The following is a 26,380-nucleotide window of genomic DNA, read 5'->3' on the forward strand; positions in this document are numbered from 1 at the left end:
GTTTTGCCTTGCTAATTTTTTCCGAAAATATCCATTTATTTTCTGGACCATTTTCAAGCTTGGCTCCTAGCTCCTTATCTTAGGTAGACTTGATGGTGAAACTTAAGGAGCTTTGTGTATTTATTGAAAGAGGGGAGTTGGCCAAGGCAAGGTTCCTTGGCAGAATTGATTGACATGCCTTACATTAGAGATGGAAATATGTGGCATTTCAGGATTTGTTGGGGCTACATCTTCCCATCAGCTTTGACCACTGGTCATGGTGGCTGGGACTAATGGAAGCTGATCTCTAGCAACAGCCCCAGCCCCTCCCACCCTTGACTTGGGTCAGTTCTAAACTCTGCCTTTTTCTGGAAACCCAAATGTTGTGGTAATGAGACTTAATTCTAGCTCCAGAATGAGCTCTACAGCAGGGGAAGACAATATTTTTGGCTTGAGGGCCACATTTCCCTCTGGGCAAAAGTCAGAGGGCTGCCTGCCAGAGGTGGGTGGTACAAGAAGCAAAAGTGGTTGGAGCAACAAATGTACAGTAGAGATATTCAGTTTCTATACACATTTACACCCTTTCCATTCAAGCAAGAGGCATCGGAGTCTACAGGCACATTCCAACTGGGCAAAAATACCGTATTTATGGTATGAAGCAGGGCTAATGAGGGGTGTTGCCTGAGGAGAGGGGCTGTGGCCTGGCAAAGTTCTGAGGGCCAGACATAAGCTGGAAAGGGGTTGCATTTGGCCCCACTTCTGCTCTACAGGTTCCTGCAAGGGCCTTATTGAACCCCAGTTTTTTGTTTCCTTTGAATAGCTGAGCTTTAACGTATTGGAAGGTTCTTCCTCAAAATCTTCAGTCCACTGCATCAAAAGATCAGTGCTTTATAAGCTGTGATCATAAAACAAAGTTCAGTCATTAGTACAGACATATTTTTGTTCGTTCGGTAGGGTTTGATCCTTTCCGCACTTCCATCTAAACATCGTAACTTGTCAATTGAAAGAAAAGAAAGAAAAGTTGCTTTATAAATTATAAACCCCCACATTTAATTATTGTGAGAGTGTATTTAAAGAAGGAAATAAGCACTACAATCATGAAACAACTTGTGTAAACAGAAGATTTACAGTTATAATCTACATTGGTGCCTCGCAAGACGAAATTAATTCGTTCCGCGAGTTTTTTCGTCTAGCGAATTTTTCGTCTTGCGAAGCACGGTGTCGGAAAAGTTTTGGAAAAGCTTCAAAAATCGCCAAAAACCTAAAAAAAGGCTACCACACCGCGTTCTATGAGTTGCTCCTCGAAGTCAAGTCGCAACTGTATTAACGGTGTTAAGAAAAAGGAAACAAAGTTGCCAAAAATGCAAGACGTTTTCGTCTTGCGAAGCCCATAGGGAAATTTGTCTTGCGAAGCAGCTCAAAAACTGCAAAACCCTTTCGTCTAGCAAGTTTTTCGTCTTGCGAGGCATTCGTCTTGCGGGGCACCACTGTACTTTGTGATATCAGCTAAAACGGAACACTTCCTAAACCAGGTTAGTAGAAAAGAAACCAAAGGGTTGGCACCTGTATCAAAATACTTTAAAGTTAAGAACATGAAACTAGCAATTTATTCCCTAAAGTTTGGAAAGGGCAGCATTCATGCCTGTAGTGTATTTCCAGTGTTACTCAGTGCTACCTGTGTGTGACGTTTAGTAATATGCCCAGTAGGGGCTGAGACATTTTTTATTATATGTGGCACTAGCCAGAGGAAAAGCTAATGGGGATTCTTGAGTTTATGCTTGCTCTGTTTCATAGGTATGAATGGGATTAGAATGACTTTCTACTTCCTACCTCTGTTTCTCTTAGTAGCCAGGTAACGTTACCCCAGGAATGTATTTAGTGGCTTGGTGAGCTAATAAAGCAAGGCAGCTTGAAAGAGGCTAGTTCCTCCTTTCATACCTAAGCAACACAGTTTGAAGGGAACATTGATGGAAACATTGCCAGAACAACTCTGCCTATTAATTAGCATAATCCTGCAGCAGTCAGGGGGGAAATGAACAGAATTCATCCTCAGGTAATAGCATCCATTCTATGGCGGGGGGGGGGCAGGTAATTATTACTTTTAATACAGTTGATCAACTAGCTCTTATTGCTATTAGAAAGTAGACATGCTGGAAACCTCTGTGTCTCTATTTTACCAATAGGAAACTGGAATCAAAAATCAAAATTATAGTTTTAATTAAATCTCTGTATGTTAGTTACATGTTTTTGAATGTATGGAGGTAGGGATTCTATCTGAATACTGAATGTACCGTAATTACAGACAATGTAATGCCTTGTGTTTCCTTAAAAACAATCTTCTCCCTAACAATGAAGGCAATATAATTTTATTTTATTTCTGTTAATTACAGAATATTGAAGGAGCTTCATTTGGTTCAACAAAATCTCTCTTTACTGCTAACAGAGGTAATTGGTACTCTTACTAACAAAAAGCAGTTCGAAAATGCTGGGAACTGATTAGTTTATGAACTAAAGTTGTCCTTTCAAAAAGAGGAAATCTCTGCTTATATACTTCTTGGCTCATATACTTCTTGACAATTGATGTTTCTATAGCTTACAGTATTTGAAATTTGTTTCATTTTCAGTAGTGTATAATTTGGCTACAAAATGAAAAATGCATTTAGTTCATTCAAATGCAGTATCCTATAGGCAGTGGTCTGTTGTTAGAAAACATACACGTATAACTCATCAGGTATGTCTTCAAAACAATAAGAGTCTTCTTAATTGTTGGTATAGTTTTATTACATTTTACAGTGGTACCTCGCAAGACGAATGCCTCGCAAGACGGAAAATTCACAAAACGAAAGGGTTTTTGGTTTTTTGAGTTGCTCCACAAGTCGATTTTCCCTATGGGCTTGCTTCGCAAGACGGAAATGTCTTGCAAGTTTGTTTCCTTTTTCTTAAAACCGTTAATACAGTTGCGACTTGACTTCGAGGAGCAACTCATAGCACCTTTTTTGAGGTTTTTGAAGACTTTGGTGATTTTTGAAGCTTTTCCAAAACTTATCCGACACCGTGCTTCGCAAGACGAAAAAAACCGCAAGACGAAAAAACTCGCAGAACAAATTAATTTCGTCTTGCGAGGCACCACTGTATTGGCATTATACCCCAGTTTGGAATTAAATTATAATGAACAGTGGGTAACAAATTGCATTTTAAAAAATACATTAAAATATTTTAGTTGCAGCATTTCCTGCATTCTTTTCTTCTTACTAGAGTGATGGATTAAGCAAAAAAATAAAAATAAAAACAAATATTTTTTGTGGGGGACAGGAAGAGGGAGATCATCCCCCACACACTCCATTTCAACTTTTCTAGCTTTTCTGCCTATGCAACTTCTGTCTTGTACCCTAGGTGGATTCTAGGACAAAAGCTTTGAGGGAAGACATTGCAATGATTCAAGGCAGTTGCAGCTAATTCTTAAGTACCTTGTGAAAGGAAGGCAGTTAATCACCTAAAGGCAGGTTATGAGCACTGGGAGTGAGATTACACAATACATTAGTCAGCTAATTTTTACTATTTATACCCCACACATCTTGCTGGATTGCCCCAATCACTCTGGGCAACTTCCAACATATATAAAAACATAAAAGATTAAAGATTAAAAAACCCCACCTCTATACAGGATTGCCTTCAGACGGCTCGGAGGTCGGATAACTCCATACCCTCCAACATTTCTCCAATGAAAATAGGGACACCCTAAGGAAATGTGGGGGGGTGCGGGTGGCGCTGTGGGTAAAATCTCAGTGCCTAGGACTTGCTGATCGCATGGTCGGCAGTTCGAATCCCCGCGGCGGGGTGAGCTCCCGTCGTTCGGTCCCAGCTACTGCCCACCTAGCAGTTCGAAAGCACTCTTAAGTGCAAGTAGATAAATAGGTACCACTTTATAGCGGGAAGGTAACGGCGTTTCCGTGCACTGCGCTGGTGCTGGCTCGCCAGAGCAGCTTCGGCACGCTGGCCACATGACCCGGAAGTGTCTTCGGACAGCGCTGGCTCCCAGCCTCTTATGCGAGATGAGCACGCAACCCCAGAGTCAGACACGACCGGCTCACACGGGCAGGGGTACCTTTACCTTTACCTTTACCTTTAAGGAAAAGTGGGACATTCCGGGATCAAATCAGAAACCGGGACAGCTTCTCTAAATCAGGGACGTCCCTGGAAAATAGGGACACTTGGAGGGTCTGGTAGAGCACATGCTTTGTCCCAGATTCAATCTTTTTGACATCTCAAATTAAGAAGACACTTTGGTGAGCCATTGCCAGTCAGAGTAGAGAACACTGGACCAAATAAATAAATGGTCTGACAGCAGCTTCGTATGTTCATAAAGTGCTACCACGTAATTTAGCTTTGAACAGGGATAGGAAACCTTAGGCCCAGATACCAAATGTGACCATCCAGTACTCTGTCTGGCCCATAACTGTCAACTTTCCCCTTTACTTGCAAGGAATCCTTTTCGGAATAAGGGAATTTCCCTTTAAAAAAGGGAAATGTTGACAGCTATGGTCTGGCCCTCAAGACTCTCCTTAGGCTACACTGTCCCTCCTCTGCACTCTCCTCTGGTGTCCTTTCCTTCCTTCCTTCCTTCCTTTCTTCCTTCCTTCCTTCCTTCCTTTATTTCTTCCTTTCTTTCCTGGAGGATGGGCAGGTGTGGGTGTGTAAAGCCTCTGACTTTGCTTACCTAGAAAGTAACTGCCTATACAAAGGTAAGCATTGTATCTGTTGCTCCACCTGCCTTTTCCTCTGGCCTTGCCCACCAGTGGCATGCGACCTCCACCCCTGAAGGGAACGCAACCCTCAGACCGGAAAAAAGTACTAGAACCAGAGGTGGAGCTAGCTGCTCCAGCTCCCAGAGCGGCAGTGCACACAGGGGCAGGGCTAGCTGCCCACAGAGGTGGGGCGAGCATCCCAGGGGTGTGGGGCGTGTGCACCGGCCACCACAAGCCTCCTGGAGGGTGTACCAGTCGGCATGAGTCTCCTGGGGGGTGTCACAAGCCTCCTGGGGGGTGCAGCCTGCGGCGAGCATTGGTGGTGGGGCAGCGATGTCAACCCCCCTCAGGGATGGCACCCAGGGCAGACCACACCCACCTTTCTTCGTCTCTGCCTAGAACATACATTGGCTCTTGACGAGCAACAAGATGAGCTTTGCAGAAGGTCAGCTGCTAGCACTTAAGGCAACAGGAAGCCTCTGGATTATTGTGCAGAAACATATTTTTAGATATGTGAAGAAATGCAAATATTAGGACATGACCTACGTGTTACCAGCATTATTTTTTAGCATAAATGGGACAGGTGTGTGCGTTAAGTGTGGTACGAGTTGAAACCTTTGGGTATAAAGTCTTGTACAGTTATGTTCTATATAACACTACAGTAGAATTAAAAACCCATGGGATAATTTCAATATGGGTTAATTAGTAGGGAGTAGAGGAAGCCCATGTCCTCAGTGTGGATTTTCGTACAAATTCAGTGTGAGGTAATATTTGGAATTGGTCTTTAAGTCTTCTCTCTGTGACAGGTACTGTACAGGGCCTGCAAGGTTGCTGCAAGGATTGCTGTGCATGCATCCCTTGCACCCAACAATGTATCTGTGTGTCTGCCATTGGTCTTGGTATACTTGGTGTCATCGCTACTGTCATTGCATTGGTGGTCACAATTGGCATCCCTCCACATACACCAGGTCAGTCATTGCTAGCTTTCGTTATTATGATGGTGACCAAACTACTGCCAACTAGAGTAATACTTTCAATGGGGCTGTGTCCAGTGTTTCTTCTACTCAGAGTAGACCCATTGGAAATAATGGGCAAGACTAAGGCAACACATGCACAATACCACCTTAAACAGTCATGGCTTTGTTGAGAATCTGTGGTGAGGCAGAAGACACAATCCATTCAGAAATTCTCACCTGCAAACTCTATTGCAATCAATATGAACAATGCAAAAGCTTCCATGTATTTGCAAACTCATTCATGGCCATTATTTATGTGTGATGCATCCCAACATGGCTATAGGTCAAAACTGAATTATTTGAATGTGTATTGGTGGTTGGGGTCTGATTAGGTCTGATCATTTCTTTGTCAGTATCCTCCATTTTTGTCCATCCTCCATTGTTTCATCTCAATTTTATTTTTCAGTAAATCGTTTATGTGTGACCTCTGGTAATCAGACAGGCTTTTTATGTGACAACAGAGCTAGCTGCATTCCAGCCAGCCAGGTCTGTGATGCAAGACAAAATTGTGCAAATGGAGAGGATGAGCAAGGATCACTATGTGGTAAGAATATTTGCTTAAATCTCCCCCTTACCATGTCCAGTTAATGCCACATGCTTTTTCCCACCATACCTCAGCCATTTTATAAAGCTTCAAGCTATAGCAAGTTAGGTGGTGAGGAAAACAGAAGCAGACTGAGGATGAGATCACACATACATGTTCTGCAATCAGTCAATACAGCATCTAGTGATTATTTCCATGTGTGAATAGGCAAGAGAACAGAACAGCAGCATCAGGATTCAGGACAGACTCCTCTTCAAGTGGACTGATGCAGCCTGAATTGAAGTTGTAGGTTGAAGACAAGTCGTGAACTCTGCCAGGAGTTCTCACATATCAATGAAAATATACCTGCAGCCCAGTCATAGAAGACTATTTCAGTTTCTACTTTAATACTTTAAATACTACTTTAATAAATCCTCAAAATGTGATTTGATTTTGATTATTTAATTTCTATGTTGTTGTTGCTGGCATCCGTCTGTCTTAAGAGACACTGGAGTGCGCCTCTGGGGGTTAAGTCAAACCACTGTGTTAGCAGCACTGAAGTGGCCTCAAAATATCTCTCAGCAGTGTAAAAAATACCTGAAGCAACAATGGATAACTTAAACAAGTTACATATAAAAAGTTACATTAACACAAAATTGCATGCATATATATATATATATATATATATATATATATATGGTTTCGTAGATTTTCACGGGTACAGGAATGCAGGTTTTGGTGTCTTCGGGTGTCTTCCCGTGTAAGAGTCGGGGTGTCTGGGCGACGTTTCGACGAGGTCTCACTCGTCATCTTCAGGCTGGTGCTTTCGGCTTCTTGTTACTGGAACAGTTACTGAAGACACCAAAACCTGCATATATATATATATATATATATATATGTCTGTGCGAGTAACAAGAAGCCGAAAGCACCAGCCTGAAGATGACGAGTGAGACCTCGTCGAAACGTCGCACAGACACCCCGACTCTTACACGGGAAGACACCCGAAGACACCAAAACCTGCATATATATATATATATATATATATATATATTCATTTTCCTTCTGACACACCCTTCCTCTCAGCCTCTGAATTCTCACCCAGGGTCCAAACAAACTTTCAGCTCAAGCCGAAAAGTCTCAAAACAATAAGAGTTCTAGAAACACCAAACATCACCCTAGTCTCTTACTCCAAACTTGTTTTTGTTTTGGAGGAGCAGGCCTAAGGTGGATTGTACTTCCTCAGGCTGCCCACAGCTGTGTCCTATTCAACTGCACTCTCCATAGTTGCAGGTACAGCAGGTTTGTTGAGTTTCCCAGAGGGTCCAGTGCATGTGAAAAGGGCCCCCCTGCACACACTGCTCCTTCATCCTCTGTCCTCTCCTCCTCCTCCAGCTGCTATTTGGTAGTCTGTATATTTAAGCAAAGCCTTTAACAACATCCTTTATTATTGTTTTTAAAAGTCCTTTTAAAGAAAGAGATGGTAACTAAATAAATGTAGTTGCTTCAACAGAAATAGTGTGAATATTGCCTTAGTAATTGAACTTCTGAATGACTTTCATTTTCCACCTGCAAAGTAAGGAGAGGGATGTTCTCTTCACATACCATGTTTCTGGAATGTACCTAAACCCCACCCCCACCCCCATGTATGCTGTTTTACTTTGAGGATCTATGCAGCTTACGATGCAAACTTGTACTTGTCTGTTCAGAAGTAAGCCCCATTGAGTTCAGTGAGAGTATTAACATTGCCTTAGTTGTATTGTTATTTATTACTAATTACCACATTTTAAGCCACTGCTGTTTTTACCCAGTATATATTTTGTGCAGTACAGCATTTTCTCCCCTCGCCGCTTCTGCTTCTTTCTTTATTTTTTTGTAGATGATTTGCCCAACAACCTTCCAGGATACTTGATATTTTATTGCAGCAACCGCAAGGTTTGGGTCTATGCAGACAAAAGATGTAATGGAATCAATGACTGCGGTGACTGTTCTGATGAAGTAGGAGCTTGTAAGTCTTTTCTTACAAAGTTCTGCTTGTAGTTAATGGATAAATGGGAGCAGTGCCCAGGCAAAGCAAGGATTGCACCCCCATAACCTCCTTGTGGGTGTTGCACATGAGGCAACACAGCAGGCACACTTCACTGTGCCTCTGCTGCAACGGCTCCTCATGGAGGTTACCTGCGGGTTGCCGCATTTGCCCTCTCCGCTTGTCAAACTCCCGGCGTGAGTGGTGGCTTGTGCTCCTTGGTGGGCTTGGTGGCGTCCCTGCAGCGCCAGAGCCAAGTTGGCTGCACTTCTCTCCATGCCCCTCACCCAAGGACACATGGGAGGAAGGCCTGAGGGAAGGGCCGGTGCTGGCCGGGAAAAGTCCAGGCTCCGGCTGGTGGGATTTCCGCCCTGAGGCAGATGTCTCTTCACTGGCCATTTTTTTGTGTGTGTTTTTAATACCCTGTTGGAAGCTGCCCAGAGTGGCTGGAGAGGCCCAGCCAGATGGGAGGTGTATAATAAATTAGGAGGAGGAGGTGCCACAGCCCTGAAGGCCTGGCCTGGGCACAACTCGCTTCCCCACAACTCCGTAAGGCAGTAGCCATGAGGCCTTGGCACGGGAGCCTGTCATGGGCGTGCTAGGTTGCACCCCCTCAGAATTCTGTGCCCAAGGCCATGACCCTCCTCCGCTCCCCAACGCTGTACCACTTTGTGTGAAATATGCTGGATTGTAAGTCTACCAGGATATCCTCTTTTGCATAGTGTCATTCTCTAGTTTAGGGACATGGGATTTTGCACTAGTTCCCAACATCCCTGACCACTGTGGCCATGCTGGCTGGGGCTGATGGGAGCTGGAGCCCAGCATCTGGACCCCATCTCTGCTGAGTACATCTGTTTTGCTTCTTTTTTATTCCAGGGGCCAGCTGCCCTCCTTGTGGGCCTCAATGGTGGGGATGCACCATGGTTGTCTTCCATATGTACTGTAGCTGCATTCCCAGACGTCTTTGCCGAGATGGAATACAGCACTGCAGTGACTGGTCTGATGAATACGTCTGCACAAGATGAGCACTCCAGGACTGTAACCTTCAGAAAATAATGGGAGCTATCCATCAAATACCGCTGTTGGGGAATTGCCATACGTATTTCTCAGAGGGCCTTGTGACGGATGCATTGTGTAGTGTTAGATGTGCTGCTCCTAGACCAGTGATCTTTCACCTTTTGAGCTCAGTAAAGTGTGTCTGCGTGTGCGTATAACACCCTTGGCTTCCTCAAAACCCACTGCTACAAAAAGCGAAAGGAGGAAAAGAACGCTTGCTACCAAAAAATCTGGCTCAGACTTCCACACGTACTGGAAGCTGCGAAATCTTGCTTTGTAACAGGGTAAAGGACCAGGGACTCAGCTATACAGCTGCAAATAAAATGTTTTAAGTGTGTTTTAAGTGCAATATACACTAGATGGCAATGGTGAGCCTTATGGGAAATTCAATGTATTTTTAAAAATGCTTAAAAAAAAAAAAAAGGTTTCCACAACGATTTTTATATGTGTGTAGAACTCAGTTCAGGCAGAATCCTTCTCACAATTGCGGACTGATCAATGCCAGCTATTGCACAAGCACTTATAGTGATGGAAACTAATTGGTATCTTATTCCAAGATGACATTTAAGAAGTCAGTAATTACCTGCCATGTGAACTCTCTATTTCTCCCCTCTCCTTTTCTCTGTTATTTTCCCTTAGCTATGGGCATTTGGGTGTTGGATGAGTAAAAGATCATTGATTTCAAACCATGCTGCTGTATTTGATACATTGCACTTCAGTCTACAATATTATTGTATCTCAAAGCCCTCACCCTTTTATACCTCTAACATGCCTGGTGTGACCTGCAGCTATTAGAGTGGAATGAACCCTTAAAAGTGAGAGCATTAGCTGTCAGTTGTAACTAGGATAAAGTGGCCTCAGAATAGTCTTCTCAGGAAGAGGTTTGTGTGACTTTCATACTCTTATGTAGAAGTAGACATCATCTTATATAATGAAACGGGTACTACAAACAGACCTTTAAGTCAATATTCGTATCTGATAATCCGATTTCTACCAACATATACCATCGGACTAAAACGAATGACTCTTATTTCCTATTGTGACAAGTCATGCAATATAGATGGTGCAATAAACAAACATTTACAAGTTGTTAGTTGCCCAACTAAATCTTTTTCGCTTCACAGCACATCATTAAATGGTAAGTGTTTAAACACTAATGGCAGATGAATGGGGTTAGGAGTCATGCTTATCTGTTTTTCGTTTGACAGTCACTTTAATTTACATATTGTATTAAATACGTTACTGCTTGAGTAAATAAAACTTGATTTTAGTATGTTTTATTACACTGTGCTAGCATGTGTTCCTTGGCAAAATTTGAAAACTCAGTCTCAGCTTGAAAGGAAACAACACACACAAAAATCCACAGCAATGAAGTGGAACAGTACCATGTAACAACACAGTAGGATACAAAAGTACCACGTGTTTGCTCTCATTTAATTCATCTAGGGATCTATATAGTATAGTAAAGGTAAAGGGACCCCTGACCATTAGGTCCAGTCGTGGCCGACTCTAGGGTTGCGGCGCTCATCTCACTTTATTGGCCGAGGGAGCCGGTGTACAGCTTCTGGGTCATGTGGCCAGCATGACTAAGTCGCTTCTGGCGAACCAGAGCAGCGCACGGAAACGCCGTTTACCTTCCCGCCAGAGCGGTACCTATTTATCTACTTGCACTTTGACGTGCTTTCGAACTGTTAGGTTGGCAGGAGCTGGGACCGAGCAACGGGAGCTCACCCCGTCGTGGGGATTCGAACTGCCAACCTTCTGATCAGCAAGTCCTAGGCTCTGTGGTTTAACCCACAGCACCACCCGTGTCCCTATATAGTATAGTACAGTATTCCAAATTTACTTCCTTCAGATCTACAAGCCAACAGAAACAAGTCAGGCTCAAATCCCCACTGTGGCTGATCTTGAGCGAACTACTTACAGGTTAACCTACTTCACAGGCTTGATAAAATATCCGCCTGGGATTGCAGGGGGAAAGTCTGGAGATAACTGTGATAATTTCTTCAACATGATTAGGTCCCCAAGTCAGGGCTTCTCAAGCTTCCTCTTTAGCAGGGCCCACCTAAGGGCTGGAAATTGCTGAAGCCCACTACTCACAATACAGGGGCAGAGCCAGCCACAAAATGATGGCAGACTGATGCAGAGTTTGGCAGAATCAGTTGGCAAGCAGGGCTATCTGACCCTTCCTTGGAAATTGCTTCTCTTGTTCAGTCCCTTTTGCCTTGTTTCTGTATTTTCTCAACTTTCCCTCACACACTGCTGACTACTCTGTTCATTTCTTCCCTTTAATCCACTCCAAATTAGCATGCAGTAGGCTCATTGTCTGACTCCTATACCTATAGTAGATAGGTAGCCGTGTTGGTCTGCCATAGTCAAAATAAAAAAAATTCCTTCCAGTAGCACCTTAAAGACCAACTAAGTTAGTTCTTGGTATGAGCTTTCGTGTGCATGCACACTTCTTAAGATACACTGGATACCAGTGTATCTTAAGAAGTGTGCATGCACACGAAAGCTCATACCAAGAACTAACTTAGTTGGTCTTTAAGGTGCTACTGGAAGGAATTTCCTATACCTATGTGTGCCTATGAAATGGACATCCAGAGATCCTGATGGTCCAACCAAAAGGCTACAGCACACCTAGATGAACATAGGCTATGGCAACTGAGGCCTACAGCTTGGAGAGAGAAAAAAGCACCCACTTTGTAAATCTATGACGTAACCTATGATTAGTCAAGCCGCATGGTATTACCGTATTTTGAAATTCTTTATGCTGGAAAATGTGTAGTGTTTTGTGTACCTTTGGTGCTCACTAGTTGAAACCACTGAAACATGTTTAAGCATGACAACTAATACCCAGTTTGTTTATAATGTACAAGAGTCAACAGTGGTTTGGGTGTGCTCTGAACAATCAAAATCAGTTCAAACAGATATTCCACTTCAAAAAGGATAAAATATTTAAAACATATTGTGGATGTATTTATACTACCGGCTTTTATTGTTTAATTCCTTGACTCCTATGTTTATTTTGTTAAATCCTATTATCTGTGGTTAAGTCTCACACTGTTCCTTTGACTACGGCACACAAAATACAAGCACAAACACATAGCGATGACTTGCTTTAAGAGAGAAAAAGTCACTCAAGATCAGTCACCACTAAGAGGCTCATATCTAACACCACCTCAAGCAGTTTCTCAAACCTTAGGGTTTATAGCTAAACATGTCTTGTCCTTTTGTAAATGAGCCCTTTGAAAATGAAACAGTGGAGGGTGCTCACCAAAATTTAATCTATCCCACATTAGGCATTAGTTGAAAGGTCATCAGTTGTTTTCTCTGATTAATTCAGAACCGGAACAAGTCATTGCTTTTTTTGAGGCCACTGTGTTTTGATGGAAAGCAGAAAATTCAGCTGTGCCATTTTTTTTCTTTTAAAAGTGTTTATTTGCATGCAACTCATACTCCGTAAGAATTTAGTAGGTCCCAGTCTGCCACTGAAAAGCTCAGCTGCTTTGATTTAAAACGCTGTTCTTTGTGCTCAGCTGAAGCTCTCTTTTTCTTCTTCTGTAATTCTTCACTCTTCCCTATTAGTACAGGCAAATTTAACATTTCTGCTCTTGGCCTGTAGAATTGCAGGTTCTCAGAAGTCTCTATTTCAAGAGGTTCTTCTATCCTGGCTCTTTTTCCATCTGCAAGACAAATTTTATGAAATAACTTCACATAATTTTGAATATAGCTTAATTTTGCACTGTTCAGTTTGGGTCAGTTGCACTAACAGAAGAGTTAACCTAGAGGCAGTTTCCAAATACAGTCGTATCTTGGAAGTCGAACGGAATCCGTTCTGGAAGTCCATTTGACTTCCAAAACATTCAGAAACCAAAACGCTGCTTCCAAAAATAGTTTGTAAACTGGAACAGTCACTTCTGGGTTTGCGGCATTCAGGAGCCAAAATGTTTGAGAACTAAGCTTTTCAAAAACCAAGGTATGACTGTAGTCAAAATATTTTAAGGGTTCAAAGTTTCTCAAGAATTGCTATTGTGACCTCTCTTATCATTTTAAAATAGAACATAAATGTGGTGATGGCGGAGGTTACCTGCAGCTTCTATGCAAAGGAACACATTTGCAGAAGCAACGTTACACAGAATTCTGAATGTAGCTGCATGTTACTTGCATCTCAAAATCTAGACCTTTATACTTAAATGATCTAGTATTACATGTTACAAATTGAATGATATTTTCAGCTGTCTTTTTAATTCTCTCCTAACCTGTTTCTAATTAATTGCTACGGTCTAAGCGCTTTGCTCTGACCACAGAGAAGCATGGCGATAATGCTACTTTCTTTGTCTGCAGCTATAAGCTCCTAATGTCAAAGACACAAGCCACTGCTCATGTTTCAAAACTAGCTTGCCTCTTCAGTTCTTGGAGCTACTATGAGGGGTGACTCTGTGGAAAGCTCCACTGGCATTCGCTGTTTTCCAGCGGTGCTTCAATCATCTTTAGCTCAGTTTACAAAAATGCACTCTAGCTCTAATCCCAAGTTTAGAAATTTGTATCTTCATGCAAGTTGCTTACAGAAAAGCTGAGCTGCGGTTCGAGATTTCAGGCTTTCTTGTGGTTTAATTGCTTCTTGCACTGCATGCTCCCATTGCAAGATGGTCTGAGGAAAGTAGAATTGCAAAACAGTTTCAGTAGGCAGCACACTTATTCAAAGCTAATAGGTCACCACTATAACTTGACATTCAGTGTGAATATGAGTTTACAGTTTTTCAAGTGTTGTTTGTTAATGCATGGCAGTTCCCCTGTGATTCAACAGTATTCATCCTAGTGCTGAGTGATATACAGTTGACTGAGCCATATGGAGTTTGCATAACAACTCACACAGTCTTAAAAGGAAAACTAGATTTCTGTTAAAAAGCGTATACAAGCCATAATCTACTAATGGAGTATTAATGAGAGGAAGGCAGATAGGGAGATAGAGAGGTAATTCTCTAGGTTCTGAGTCATTTAGAAAATCCCCCTCCCCTTTTTACCACACAGGAAAATCATTTTTTACCACATAGGAAGATGCTTGCTAAATGAAGTCAAGAAATAGTTCAAGAAGGTACATTAAGACTTACCTGCTCTGCCCATCCCTCTGTTTTGCAGCTATTATGATCAAATTCTTTCAAGGGCACCTCTGAATGAGCGAGACCTATTCGTGTCTGGATCAAGCAAACAACAGCATTTGTGTCCTAGGTAAAAAGAAAAACCAAAACAAATCCCCTTAAAGAAATAATTGTCAACCAAAGTCTGACTTTATAGAAAGACAAAATTTTGACTTTTCTTTGAAACCGCGGTAAATATAACATGAGTTGCATTTCATTTCTGTGCTAAAAATGCTCCAGATATTCAGCAGAGCAGGAAAATATGTTCACCTTGAGGCAAGTTCCAGAAAGATCCAAACAGTTCAGCTTTTTGAAAGGAAGCAGATACCTGAGTCCCAAACGGGTGATTCCTGGATTACCTATATAAAATCAAGAATATTGTATTAAATCTAAAATTAAGCTAAATTACAAAATATTCAAGTTGGGCATAAATGATAAAGCAGATTAAGCAAAAGGACTGTTTGTAGTATAGATACGGCCCAGTAATTCAGAATAAATCTGCATATACTTTACATGAGTAGGGGTGGTAAAAAGTTAACTGGTTTCTTTCTGGTAAACACAGCTCTACCTTAATATCTAGATATGGTTTGTTAGTTCCCAGGGACTGGAAGAAAATAAAAAAATACATAAATGCCTACAATATAAAATAGGTACTAATGGTTAAGTCAATATGGAAAGTCAATGTTAATGATATCCAATACCTTCGTTTGTAATACAGGCAGCAATCATTTCGCATTGGGGTTCCTTTCCGGGTTCCCATGAGCATCGGTGGAGTGCATATAAACTTGCCCCTTTCCACCCTGCCCCCATTCTGCCTTCTTTCAGGTCCATAAGGACCCACACATCGGTGGTCACATGTCAATTGGATGTGCCTAAAATGGTCAGCACCTGTAATAGGGTTCTGCACACTTGGATGAAAACCAAGTTCTGATAGTATATAGTAACTTTGCACCCGAAACTCTCCCAAACCACAGACTCATTGTGTCTAAAGTCTTGGCAGAAAAGACGACTGTCATTTTTCTGGTGTCAAGTGAAAATGGTTTTATGCCCCCAAGCCTTTGGTGGCAAATGGTGGTGATCCTGTATGAAGGGAGTGGTTATTTTGTGCTGTTCTAATTACATTTTCTTTGAATGAACACTCAATGTTTTATGTTTTGTATTGTTTTGTGGAATTTATGCATTTTGCACTCTGTTATTCTAAATTACTTTGGGCCTCCTTTTGATGTGCAAAGCAATCTATGCAAACTAACCCTTCCACAGCCATATACAGCTCAGCCTTTCTAAGCTCTACTTGACAGAGCCTTGCATGTAATCACTACCTTTGTTTCAATTGGTTTATCAAAGAAGTAGCTCAAGTCCAAGGCTGGGTTCTGGTAGCTGACATAGAACTATATCAGATATTTGCTATGATGTAAATCTAGGATTAGCCCATACAATAGCTACTAAAATGTATGGTTCCCATATTAAACTGTGCAGCAGAAAATTGGCTATTTCTGTTGTAGAATACACAGCACATTTTGACCATCTCTTGTGTAAACTGGACAGCAGCCGGTTTTAATCAACAATATTGAACAGCAGCTATTCTGGTTTCTATCTCTCTCTTGTAATGGGTACTCAATAGTGATTAATTTTTATTTATTAAATTCTTCTGATACTGGCAAGGATGAATGCTGGATTACAATGCATATACCCTGTTTCCAAACCTGAAGCTATACTTACAAGACAAATCCAATACTGAGAGATTTTCAAGGCCCCTTTTCATCACTCGGACAGGCGCTGTCATTTTGCGAAGACCAGCATCTGACAAGCAGTTATCTTTCAGGAAAAGCCGAGTTAAACTAAGGTAAATGTAAAAGCTACAATTACACATTTATTTATTTATTTAATAAAATTTACCGTATTTTTCGCTCTATAACACGCACCCGACCATAACACGCACATAGTTTTTAGAGGAGGAATATCTGTAGGCATGCCACCCGTAGGCATTCCCTCCATAACAAGCACAGACATTTCCCCTTACTTTTTAGGAGGAAAAAAGTGAGTGTTATGGTGCAAAAAATACGGTACATACTGTTTTATTTTCTTTCTTTAAAAAACCAAAAACCCTCAGAAGCTCTTGGTAAGTAGACGGGAGTTTTGCAAAGCCAAATGGAAAGTTCTAAAACTAAGCCAGCTGTGAGATATACAATGAGTAAAATTTGCTGAGTTTCAGACTTTCTGCATTTCAGACTGATTTATATTGCCAGAGTTTTTTCAACAACAAACCAAATGTTCACTTCCTCTGCAGCAAACTGGTACCTAGATAGTGTCCTGTTGGTGATATGGTCTAGCAGCTCATGCTCATCTCCAAGTTTACAGAAGGACAAATCCAAGCATGTCAGATCCCGGAAAGATTTAATTTCTTCAAGTTTTTCAGAAATAACTAGGTAACTGTAAAAGAGCAAACACAACTGTAAGATTCTGCACCCTTTCATTCCCATAGATTTAGCACAACCAACCAACTCTGTCAATGGGGGAAACGCCTATGAGATTAGTTTAGTCCAGTTGAGATATATATGTATTTTACAAAGCAACCAAGAATCTCCTCAATGCCCTGATCCAATATTCTGTTTCTGATTATGCTCTATTCTACAGTAAACCTGGAGTGAGGAACCTTTATCAGCACCAACAGATACAATTCCTCATGGGCAGCCTCCTAAGAATGGGTGGGCCAGAGGGAAAACTGCACAGAGCCCCCAGTATGGATTTTGCCTTTGTACCAGTAGGCTAGTTTCTACACATGCTCACACATCCCTTTCTATCCCCCATCCAAGCAAGCAAGAAACATCATCAGAATTCAGGGACACATTCCACTCAAGCAAAAAACATCTGAGGGGAGTGCAAAGCAGAACTGGTGAGGGAGGTGATCTGGGGAGAGGCCAGACAGAAAGAGTGCATTTGGCCCCCAAGCCTAAGGTTCCCGGCCCCTGTGCTAAATAATCAGCTATGAGAAAGCCCGATACGAGAAACAATAACAGTCCTAGTAAGCCATATATATAACAGAAACTTGTAAAAGAGCATCTCTTCTAGGAAAAATATATTTGGTGCAGATAAGACTATGAAGAAGCAGCCAGTGTTCATTCCTAGATTTGCTGTGAAGAGTACCACACTGAATTTGCTGAATTTGCTTCACAGATTTGCTGTGAAGAACCACACTGAGCCTAAATTTAGTTGTTTGGAAGCAATGTTCAAGAAAGCTTATTTTCAACTAATTGCACTTAGGAAAGATAAAAGGGTTTACATTTAAAGGCCAATACCGAAACTTATTTGTAAGGTGTAAAGCAATGCTATTGCTCCATTACTCCACACAGAAAAAAGTAAAGCTGCCAAAACAATAAAAAAGATAAAATAAAGTTTTTAGTTGGATGCATTTGGATTCAAATGCTATGAAGCACTAGGAACAGCCAGAACAGACCACACAACAGTATTCTACCTTATTCACTTTGTATCCTTTTAATTTAGTTCTAGGCAGTGTGATTTGCTACTTTATTGAGGACTCCTTTAATGGGGGTGCAGATGTGCTACTATGAACAAGTTATGCATGCTTACCCATTTTTCAAGCATAGAGTCTGAAGCACTAAACTTCCATAAGCATCAATAAATTTTTGCAAAGCACAGAGTCCTGTTCTTGGTTCTGTAAATTTCTGTCTAGCATCTGCTGCATAGAAAAGCTTTTCGGCTATCTGTTCTGGAAAGTCAACCAGTGAATCAACATGATGAATGTTGTCAGCAATGTAACTCAGAACTAGGCTGAAGAGAGATTTGGCAGAATAGCGAAGATTTCCCTTCTTTGTGTAAGTGAAGATGAAGTGATCTGTCCTTCCATTGTCATTTTCCCTATTCACATAGAGCTCAACAGAAAATCCTTTGGAAAAAAGTCTTGAAGGCCTTGGCTTTGGATCACTGTTGTTTACTCTTCCTGATGCTTGATTTGCCTTATATAGCTGTCCATTTTCCCGAACATATACAGATCCTCTATCTGGAAAGTTTTCCGCATAGAGATAGCATGACATTCCTCTTTGAAGTTTCTGAGAGAGGAAACAAACAAGAGAAAGCATAAAATAAAGCAAAAAGGGTTTTAATCTTGGAAACGTGTGTGATTTCTACAGTGTCACAAATGTGCTAGAGTTTACACTTTTTAAAACAAAACAAGCAAGCAAACAAAAAACAAGTTCTCAGTGGCTGATATGGATAGGCAAAGAGGATACTTGAGACAGAATTCCCTTCCTTTGGATATATATATATATATATATGAAGAGATAAAAAGGCCATTTTCCCCTCACTCCTTGGTTGCACAGAATTTTCAGTTGCATCCTCCAAAATAGAGACAGGATTGTATCTATGACTGAGCAGAGAATGAAATCAACCACCACCCCTAGCCTCTAAAGGCTACAATCCAGCAAATCTTGACCCTGAGGGAGTCACACCCATTATCAGTAGCAGGATCTCTATTACCCACATTATGTACTAAGAATGCCTTCCAAACATTCTGGATAATGTATTTTTATCCTACCATCCCCATCAAAGGAGCCCAAGGCCACAAACGGCAAAGTAACAAAACAGCACAAGTAAAAACAAAATCAAAACATTTAAAAACTAAGAACAACTAAAAGCACACCCACCCACACGCGGTACTGTGTGTGTGCAAGGGTGGTGCAATATTTCTATATATTCTTCCAAGTTAAAAACCTCCCTGCACTTCAGTTAACTGGGGAGAGGGCGCTAAATCCTTTCTCCCAGTTCTATTAAACGCGACGAGTTTTTGTTTGGGGTGCGGGGGAGGGGGGGCCATTCAAATACGTGACACCGAGACTTCCCCGCCTCGTCCTGCACGTCTGAATGCAGAATGCCCACAACTCCACCCCGCAAACTCGTGCTGCATAACGCGCAGACCGTTTCGCGACTATAGACATAATAAAGACAAACTACCGAGGTGGGGGGGGGGATCTGCGCCACTGGAGCCTCAGTCCTTCAGGCTAGCGGGCAATATTGCACCTTGGGAGCCTCGAGTGCTTTCGGCGACGAGGCGACACCTGCGCGGCTTCCCTTGAATGCAGGCAAAGAGCCCGAAGAAGTCTCGGAAGTAACGCGCCCGAAGACCACAAATATAGGAAGGAAGATGAGAGTCACACCCTCTCATTTGCTGCGTGATTTTGGGTCTCGTCTCCTATTATTTTGTATGGTCGGGCTGCAATCCTACCTTACCTTGCATTAAGGCCACTGAGGTCGGGGGGGGCTCACACCTAAGCAGACATATGCATAGGATTGCAGAGTTAGAGAGGTAAAAAGCTCGGTGCTATTGCACGAAAGCTGCACGAGGGGAGGCTTTGAGAAAGGGCTGGCGAATTTAACTTGAGCTGGTTTGGCTGCACACTCAAGTCAGTTCAGGTTTGTGACTGGGAAGTGTGTGTGTGATATGCCGCTGTCACAGCCCTACGCCTGCAAGTTGCAATACAGGGATAATGGTAGGATTCAGACGACGAGAGTCCCTCTTAACAGCGCAATCTTCTTATGTATGCACGACTTAGAAGTAAAGCCTCGATGAACTCAGTGGGACTTACTGCAGCAATGGACGTACCCAGGATCTGTTCTCAGCAGGTAAGGGTGCCTAGGAGTGCAGCCTTCGCTGAAATCTGTGGGACTTCAGTTAGTCGCCGCGGCTAACTTTAGACCCTGATTTCAACGCAAGGATGGCTGCAATCCTAAACCAACTTAATTGGGGAGCAAAGCCCATTGGATTCCCTAGGACTTACTGCTGCATAGGCACCATTAGGACTGCGTTGTTCATCTGGATCCAAACCAACAACTTCGAACTGTTGTCTGCATTTGTAGCATACAATTTTCAGATGCCTCTCTGGGGGGGGGTGGAGGGGGATCGCATTTTCCACGAGAGCTGTCCCCCGAGTCAGAGAAAACACATGCTCCACCATTATTTGCTTATATACCTTTTGAGGGGCCGGGGTGCTCGTTGCAGCAGCAGCTGCTTGCCGCCGTTTCGGCCTCCTCCTAGGTAGGGATTTCTCCGTTATTTCCTAGGATCACTCATCCGTTTTGCCCCGGAGACGAGAGAAAACATGGCGCCAAAAGCAACCAGGAAGCAGCCGAGGTAGAAATGGCTGGTCACGCCTCTTCCTGGGTTTTCCCTTCGAGTCGGGATGGGCTGCTAGGCAACCGGGCAACGTTTCTCCGTAGATGCAAGAGGCCTTTTAGGAAGCGACTCTTCCCGAGGGTGGAGGAAAACATGAAATTCACGGACTACTGCCTTAGCTCCGAAGGAACCGATGTGATTCAAGCAACATCAAGTGATGAAAAATACCCGCCAGAAAATATCACGGATGGGTGAGATCTTGATCCTGATGAAGTAGCAGGCTCTTTCCTTGTAGCGCCTGAATATTGCTATTATATATCATGAGCTTTCGTGGACTAAAGTTCACTTTTTGGTATACTGTATATATAAAAAGGTTTACTTTCAGGTTTTATGAATGGTTTTTTACATCCTCAACTCGCATAATTATTTCCTTTGGGTTGGAAGTAAAACCCATCCATTTGGTTTCCGAAATGCTTTTAAATATGAACTTGAGCGTCATGGAAGAATATAGTATTTGTAGCCAGTGGTTTTTTTCCTTTAAAAAATGTTTAGGGGTACTTTCATTTTCCTACTCATATTGAAATACTGCCCCTCAATGAGGCCAAACTTAGATTCACAAAATGTTTAGGGGTATGCGTACCCCTGTGTCCCCCCCCCTGGAAAAAAGCACTCTTTGTAGCATTTGTGTCACACATTCAAATAACCTAAGGCGCAGTATAGTTGTAATAGACTGCCATACTGTAGAATATAGGCTGAAGGAATTGTTCATGGATTTTTCACTTGTAAGAAAATATCAGCCCTTAGCTGGGGGTGAGAGACTAGGTCATTTGAAGGTTGGATTTTTTGTTTAATTTATTAACGGGTAAATCTAAATTGTTTTTCTACCGTGATGGATTTGAACTCTAAGGTTTAATGAAGATAAGGTCAGAAGTGTACCTTTTGAAAAGCCATGTGTCTACTCAATAGTAAGCCCGATTGGGTACAATGAATGTTATTTCAATGGCAGATATATTTAGCTTGTCATTATGACATATAATAATATTTCATATTAAGTTGTACCTTGTCTCAAAAAGTGTAACATATCTATAATCCTGTTCTGGTACCATGTAAAATATAATATGATTCCCCCCTCTATCATTTAAGGTCCTTGATATCGCTGTTTAGGGACCTTCCATAGAATATCATGGAAGAATTCCAAATATATGGTGAAAACAGTAATACAGTTAATGTTAACGTTTACTATGTTAAAATGCAACATTGGTATTGGAATGTTGGATGTCTTTATTATTGTAAATTGAATAAAATTTCTCTGTTACAGATATATCTACAATATATTTCTAACATTTTGCATTCATACAGGTTATTTCACTCTCTCTTAACAGAAAATCTGAAACCTTTTGGACAACAACTGGGATGTTTCCACAGGAATTTATTATTTGTTTTCATAAATGTGTAACCATTAGCAAACTCACAATCCAGTGTTATTGTGGTAAGTTGATGTTATACAGCTAGGTTTACATTTCTGAATTAGCATCTTTTCCTGCAAAAATATGTGTTATTTTTGCTTTAGGGCACAATCCAAGCCCTCTCTCCTGCTGGTGGGCTTTTGTGTAGCAGTGGATCTGTATTCCTGCTTCTTGTGGCCATAGCGAATGGTGGGGAGAGGCAGATGATCAGGCCCAAATTGGACTAGATCACTGTGCCAGCTCCAGGTCCCAGTGCTGTTGCATGACATCAATGATTCTGGCTTGGTATCCATAATATTTATGGCTGATTTAGCCCTGCCCCAGCCCACCATTTGAAGGCCCTTTTTGAGTGCCTTCCAGAGGTTACTGCCAGAAGTCAGCTCTCCACCTGTCCACCCATTTTTGGGGGGCGTGGGGAGTGGGAAATTGCTTCTCACAGCAGCCCTATCCACCTGCACATTTGGCAACTAGCAGGGGCCCGCACAACTAGCAAAGCTGAGGAACACTGATCAGTGAGGTTTTGTGTAAGGTTCTGTGCTTGTGGTTCTATATAGGTTAGAGCAGCTGTGTAGAAAACTGTGTGAATGTGGGTGCTAGTTTGTGTATGAAAGTACAATGGATAAAGTACAGTCACTTGTGGGGTTTTTTCACATGCAGAGGGGATTCAACTGATCACAAGGTTATAGATACTTCCCAAATGCAACTCAGCCTAGATTTTCTGTGTCTTTTAACAGTTCTGTATTTGATACTATCTGTAAATTGTCATAATTAATGAAATCTTAGGCATGATTGAACATTAATATTCTAATGTAAAGGCTAAGTACTACTTTGTTGATGAATTTTGTGTGAAACTAGGCAGCGTTAACCGAGAATTTCTTAACACTGTCCTTAGTGCAGACATTACGGATTGAAAAAAGCGTGTCTAAAGATCCAGTTGATTTTGAAGAATGCATTGAAAAAGGTAATTCTTTACTTGATGTAAGAGTTCTAATTAGGTGGATGATTGCAATTTGATGTACAAATCAGTTAAGGCTGCAATCCTATACAGTGGTGCCCCACAAGACGAATGCCTTGCAAGACGAAAAACTCGCTAGACGAAAGGGTTTTGCGGTTTTTGAGCTGCTTCACAAGACAAAAACGTCTTGCGTTTTTTGCAAGTTTGTTTCCTTTTTCTTAACACCGTTAATACAGTTGTGACTTGACTTCGAGGAGCAACTCATAGAATGCGGTGTGGTAGCCTTTTTTGAGGTTTTTGGTGATTTTTGAAGCTTTTCCAAAACTTTTCCGACACCGTGCTTCGCAAGACGAAAAATTTGCTAGACGAAAAAACTCGCGGAACGAATTAATTTCGTCTTGCGAGGCACCACTGTATCTCTTATTAGAAGGAAGTCCTATTGAACTCATTTGGAATAAGTTTGCATATACGAAGCAGGACTAGGATCAAAGCACACTTCTGTGATATCTAAGGAACCAATGGCTGGTTCTCCACAACTTCCAGATGCTGACTTGTTGCTGTTGCCTGCTTATAATTTGTTTTGTGCCATTCATTGAACAATTTAGTGCGTTTTGTATTACCCCATCTTATAGGGTTGTTGGTTGCTATGATTATTCAGATATTGTATATGAAGTGCTTGGAGCGCTTAGCAAAAGTGATCTATAAATATCTGTTACTATTTGGAACCCAGATGGTAATTTCTTATCTTCCATGACAATATTTTTCTGGGAAGCTATTAAATGTTTCCTTTATCTATGTCTGCAATTGGTCTAAGAGTATTTTTTAAAAATAATATAGCAGTGAAAATAGAGTTTATTTTGAAGGGTCTTTGATAACCTTGGGTAGATTATTATGGGAGAAGTTGCTAATTTTAAACTATTTTTAAGTGGATTACATTGTGGCCCTAATGAAGCTTGTGACATACAATCTACGGAGTGTGTTAACTTTATTGGAGTTAATTTAGCTCTTTACTAGGATTATCAGTTTTTACGCGCCAGTGAATTTTCAGATCCAGAATCCAAGCATCATGTTACATATTAAGGTGCTGCTTGTTTGTTTTATGTTCAGAGCTGCAACATAAAGAAGGAGAACTTCAAACAGAAGAATTTTCAGTAAGTATATGCCATCTAGCATTAATGCAGTGTATGCAAAAAGTGTATAATGAATTTGTGGGGAAATCTTTAGTTAGCAAGGTAATGTAGACATTAGTAGGAGCTCGATAAAATCTGAAGCAATGTTTTCATGTTCCTACTATTTTATATATATATATATATATATATATATATATATATATATATATATATATGCTTTCGTAGATTTTCACGGGTACAGGAATGCAGGTTTTGGTGTCTTCGGGTGTCTTCCCGTGTAAGAGTCGGGGTGTCTGTGCGACGTTTCGACGAGGTCTCACTCGTCATCTTCAGGCTGGTGCTTTCGGCTTCTTGTTACTGGAACAGAGCAGAGTCTGGTGTTTGAGTTCCTATAAATACTGTTGAGGGGTGTGGTGTATAGCCTCCAACGTTCTGGGCAGAGAGGAAGTTCCTAGATTAGTGTGCCTTTTCTTCTTTTGTTCCTTAATTACTTGAGGGATATCTTGGGTGATTTCATGAGTGATATTCTGAATACCACTGGGTGGGTCATTGAGTGTAGATTAGTTGCTAAAGCTTTCGTGTCTTGACCTCTTGAGCTTGTGAAGAGTTTTTCTGAGAAGATGGCTGTGCTGCATTTAGTTGTGCTCTGGCTTGGCTTCGTGTATAGGGGCGAGCTGTGGTTTTGTGCCTTGTGCCAGCCAGATCTGTGTAGGGATTGCAGGGGGGTGCAGCATCCGGAGGTGCCACTATAGTTTGGCTACTGGATGGAGTCTGTAATATGTCTGTGGAGAGGGTCTGGGTTTGGGTCTGGTGTGGTTGATTGGTGACGGCGTTCTGTGTGCCTCTGGTTCTGGTGTCGGTTTTTGTGGGGAGGGCTAATTTCCAGATGTCTGGCAGGCGGGACGTGTCGTCACGCTTGTTCATGTTGTGAGGGTGTTTCTCTATCTCGATGGCTTCCATGATTATTCTCTTGTGGTGATGTTCCATGTTAAAGAGCAATTTGGAATCTGCAAAATTAATTTCGTGTCCTGTTTCTTTCATGTGTTGGAAAAGAGAGGAAGTTTTTTCTTCTTTTTTGACGGCATTCTTGTGTTCTGCGATACGTGCATTTATTCGTCTGTTTGTTTGTCCAATGTACGTGGCTGGGCAGACTTTGCAGGGTATTTCATAGACCCCTTGGTTTTCCAGCTGGATTTTGTCTTTTGGGTTTCTGAGGATATTGGCTATTTTTTGGTTGGTGCAGAAGGCTGTTTTGATATTGTGTTTATGGAGGATTTTGCTGATTTTGTCTGTAGTGCCCTTGATATAAGGAAGGAGGGCCATGCCATTGTTTTCTTCTGTGTCTTGGTTTTTGGGGGGTGTTTCTTTTTGGATTAGCTTCGTAACCCTGTTTTTCTGGTATCCATTGGCGATTAACACATTTGAGAGATTCTGTAACTCAGTTGTCAAGTGGTCTTTGTCAGCCAGGCGTTTGGTTCTGGAGATGAGAGTCTTGGCTACGGAGTTTATTTGTGCAGGGTGGTGGTGTGATTGTGCATGTAAGTAGCGGTTGGTGTGTGTTTTTTTCCGGTAGATAGTGTGTCCTAGGGAGCCATCAGGTTTTTTGTAGATTAGGACGTCAAGAAAGGGGAGTTGGTTGTTGTCTTCTATTTCCATAGACATATTACATTCTATTCTCCACAGACATATTACAGACTCCATCCAGTAGCCAAACTATAGTGGCACCTCCGGATGCTGCACCCCCCTGCAATCCCTACACAGATCTGGCTGGCACAAGGCACAAAACCACAGCTCGCCCCTATACACGAAGCCAAGCCAGAGCACAACTAAATGCAGCACAGCCATCTTCTCAGAAAAACTCTTCACAAGCTCAAGAGATCAAGACACAAAAGCTTTAGCAACTAATCTACACTTAATGACCCACCCAGTGGTATTCAGAATATCACTCATGAAATCACTCAAGATATCCCTCAAGTAATTAAGGAACAAAAGAAGAAAAGGCACACTAATCTAGGAACTTCCTCTCTGCCCAGAACGTTGGAGGCTATACACCACACCCCTCAACAGTATTTATAGGAACTCAAACACCAGATTCTGCTCTGTTCCAGTAACAAGAAGCCGAAAGCACCAGCCTGAAGATGACGAGTGAGACCTCGTCGAAACGTCGCACAGACACCCCGACTCTTACACGGGAAGACACCCGAAGACACCAAAACCTG

At 41.8% G+C, this 26,380-nt stretch overlaps 3 protein-coding genes across 7 annotated transcripts in view; 2 read left to right on the top strand and 1 right to left on the bottom strand.

Annotated features, from left to right (window-relative positions):
- The first annotated feature begins 1,475 nt into the window (after positions 1-1,475).
- On the top strand, positions 1,476-10,625 carry LDLRAD1 (low density lipoprotein receptor class A domain containing 1). The gene is made up of 6 exons (XM_082225713.1): positions 1,476-2,032; positions 2,370-2,424; positions 5,531-5,692; positions 6,147-6,284; positions 8,140-8,268; positions 9,163-10,625. Exons 1-6 carry the CDS (start codon positions 2,012-2,014, stop codon positions 9,309-9,311), a joined length of 654 nt encoding a protein of 217 aa, XP_082081839.1. The 5' UTR covers positions 1,476-2,011; the 3' UTR covers positions 9,312-10,625.
- On the bottom strand, positions 9,759-20,614 carry LRRC42 (leucine rich repeat containing 42). Of its 4 annotated transcripts, none has more exons than XM_082225675.1 (9): positions 20,468-20,614; positions 18,072-18,550; positions 16,782-16,913; positions 16,203-16,321; positions 14,754-14,842; positions 14,457-14,570; positions 13,912-13,996; positions 11,918-13,028; positions 9,759-11,681 (listed from the first exon to the last, which is right to left on the bottom strand). In XM_082225675.1, the coding sequence occupies exons 2-8, from the start codon at positions 18,533-18,535 to the stop codon at positions 12,796-12,798; spliced, it is 1,236 nt and encodes a 411-aa protein (XP_082081801.1). In that variant the 5' UTR covers positions 18,536-18,550; positions 20,468-20,614; the 3' UTR covers positions 9,759-11,681; positions 11,918-12,795. The 4 variants fall into 4 exon arrangements, with proteins under 4 accessions (XP_082081801.1, XP_082081800.1, XP_082081802.1 ...); XM_082225674.1 differs by lacking the exon at positions 20,468-20,614 and adding an exon at positions 20,276-20,457; XM_082225676.1 differs by lacking the exon at positions 20,468-20,614 and adding an exon at positions 19,518-19,664.
- IFT25 (intraflagellar transport 25) overlaps positions 19,763-26,380 on the top strand; it is a 31,403-nt gene continuing 24,785 nt past the window's right edge. The window contains exons 1-5 of one of the 2 annotated variants that reach the window (XM_082225716.1): positions 19,763-19,803; positions 20,559-20,861; positions 21,993-22,099; positions 22,969-23,037; positions 24,139-24,181. In XM_082225716.1, coding sequence (XP_082081842.1) covers positions 19,778-19,803; positions 20,559-20,861; positions 21,993-22,099; positions 22,969-23,037; positions 24,139-24,181 — 548 coding nt within the window. In that variant the 5' untranslated portion in view covers positions 19,763-19,777. Of the gene's footprint in view, positions 19,804-20,558; positions 20,862-21,992; positions 22,100-22,968; positions 23,038-24,138; positions 24,183-26,380 lie in introns of those variants that run through there. The other variant, XM_082225715.1, reaches the window with a different exon arrangement.

This window comes from Podarcis vaucheri (assembly GCF_965113315.1).
Source record: "Podarcis vaucheri genome assembly, chromosome: 6".
NCBI lineage: Eukaryota > Metazoa > Chordata > Lepidosauria > Squamata > Lacertidae > Podarcis > Podarcis vaucheri.

Excerpts from the sequence above, each read along its gene's own strand:
- LDLRAD1 (XM_082225713.1), top strand. The coding sequence starts at position 2,012 with ATGAACAGAATTCATCCTCAG. Across the intron at positions 2,033-2,369 it reads TGAACAGAATTCATCCTCAG|AATATTGAAGGAGCTTCATT; the intron begins GTAATAGCATCC and ends TGTTAATTACAG. Across the intron at positions 2,425-5,530 it reads TCTCTTTACTGCTAACAGAG|GTACTGTACAGGGCCTGCAA; the intron begins GTAATTGGTACT and ends TCTCTGTGACAG.
- LRRC42 (XM_082225674.1), bottom strand. The coding sequence starts at position 20,452 with ATGGTGGAGCATGTGTTTTCTCTGACTCGGGGGACAGCTCTCGTGGAA. Across the intron at positions 13,997-14,456 it reads CAGAGGGATGGGCAGAGCAG|ACCATCTTGCAATGGGAGCA; the intron begins GTAAGTCTTAAT and ends TACTTTCCTCAG. Across the intron at positions 13,029-13,911 it reads AACCGCAGCTCAGCTTTTCT|ATGGAAAAAGAGCCAGGATA; the intron begins GTAAGCAACTTG and ends TTTGTCTTGCAG.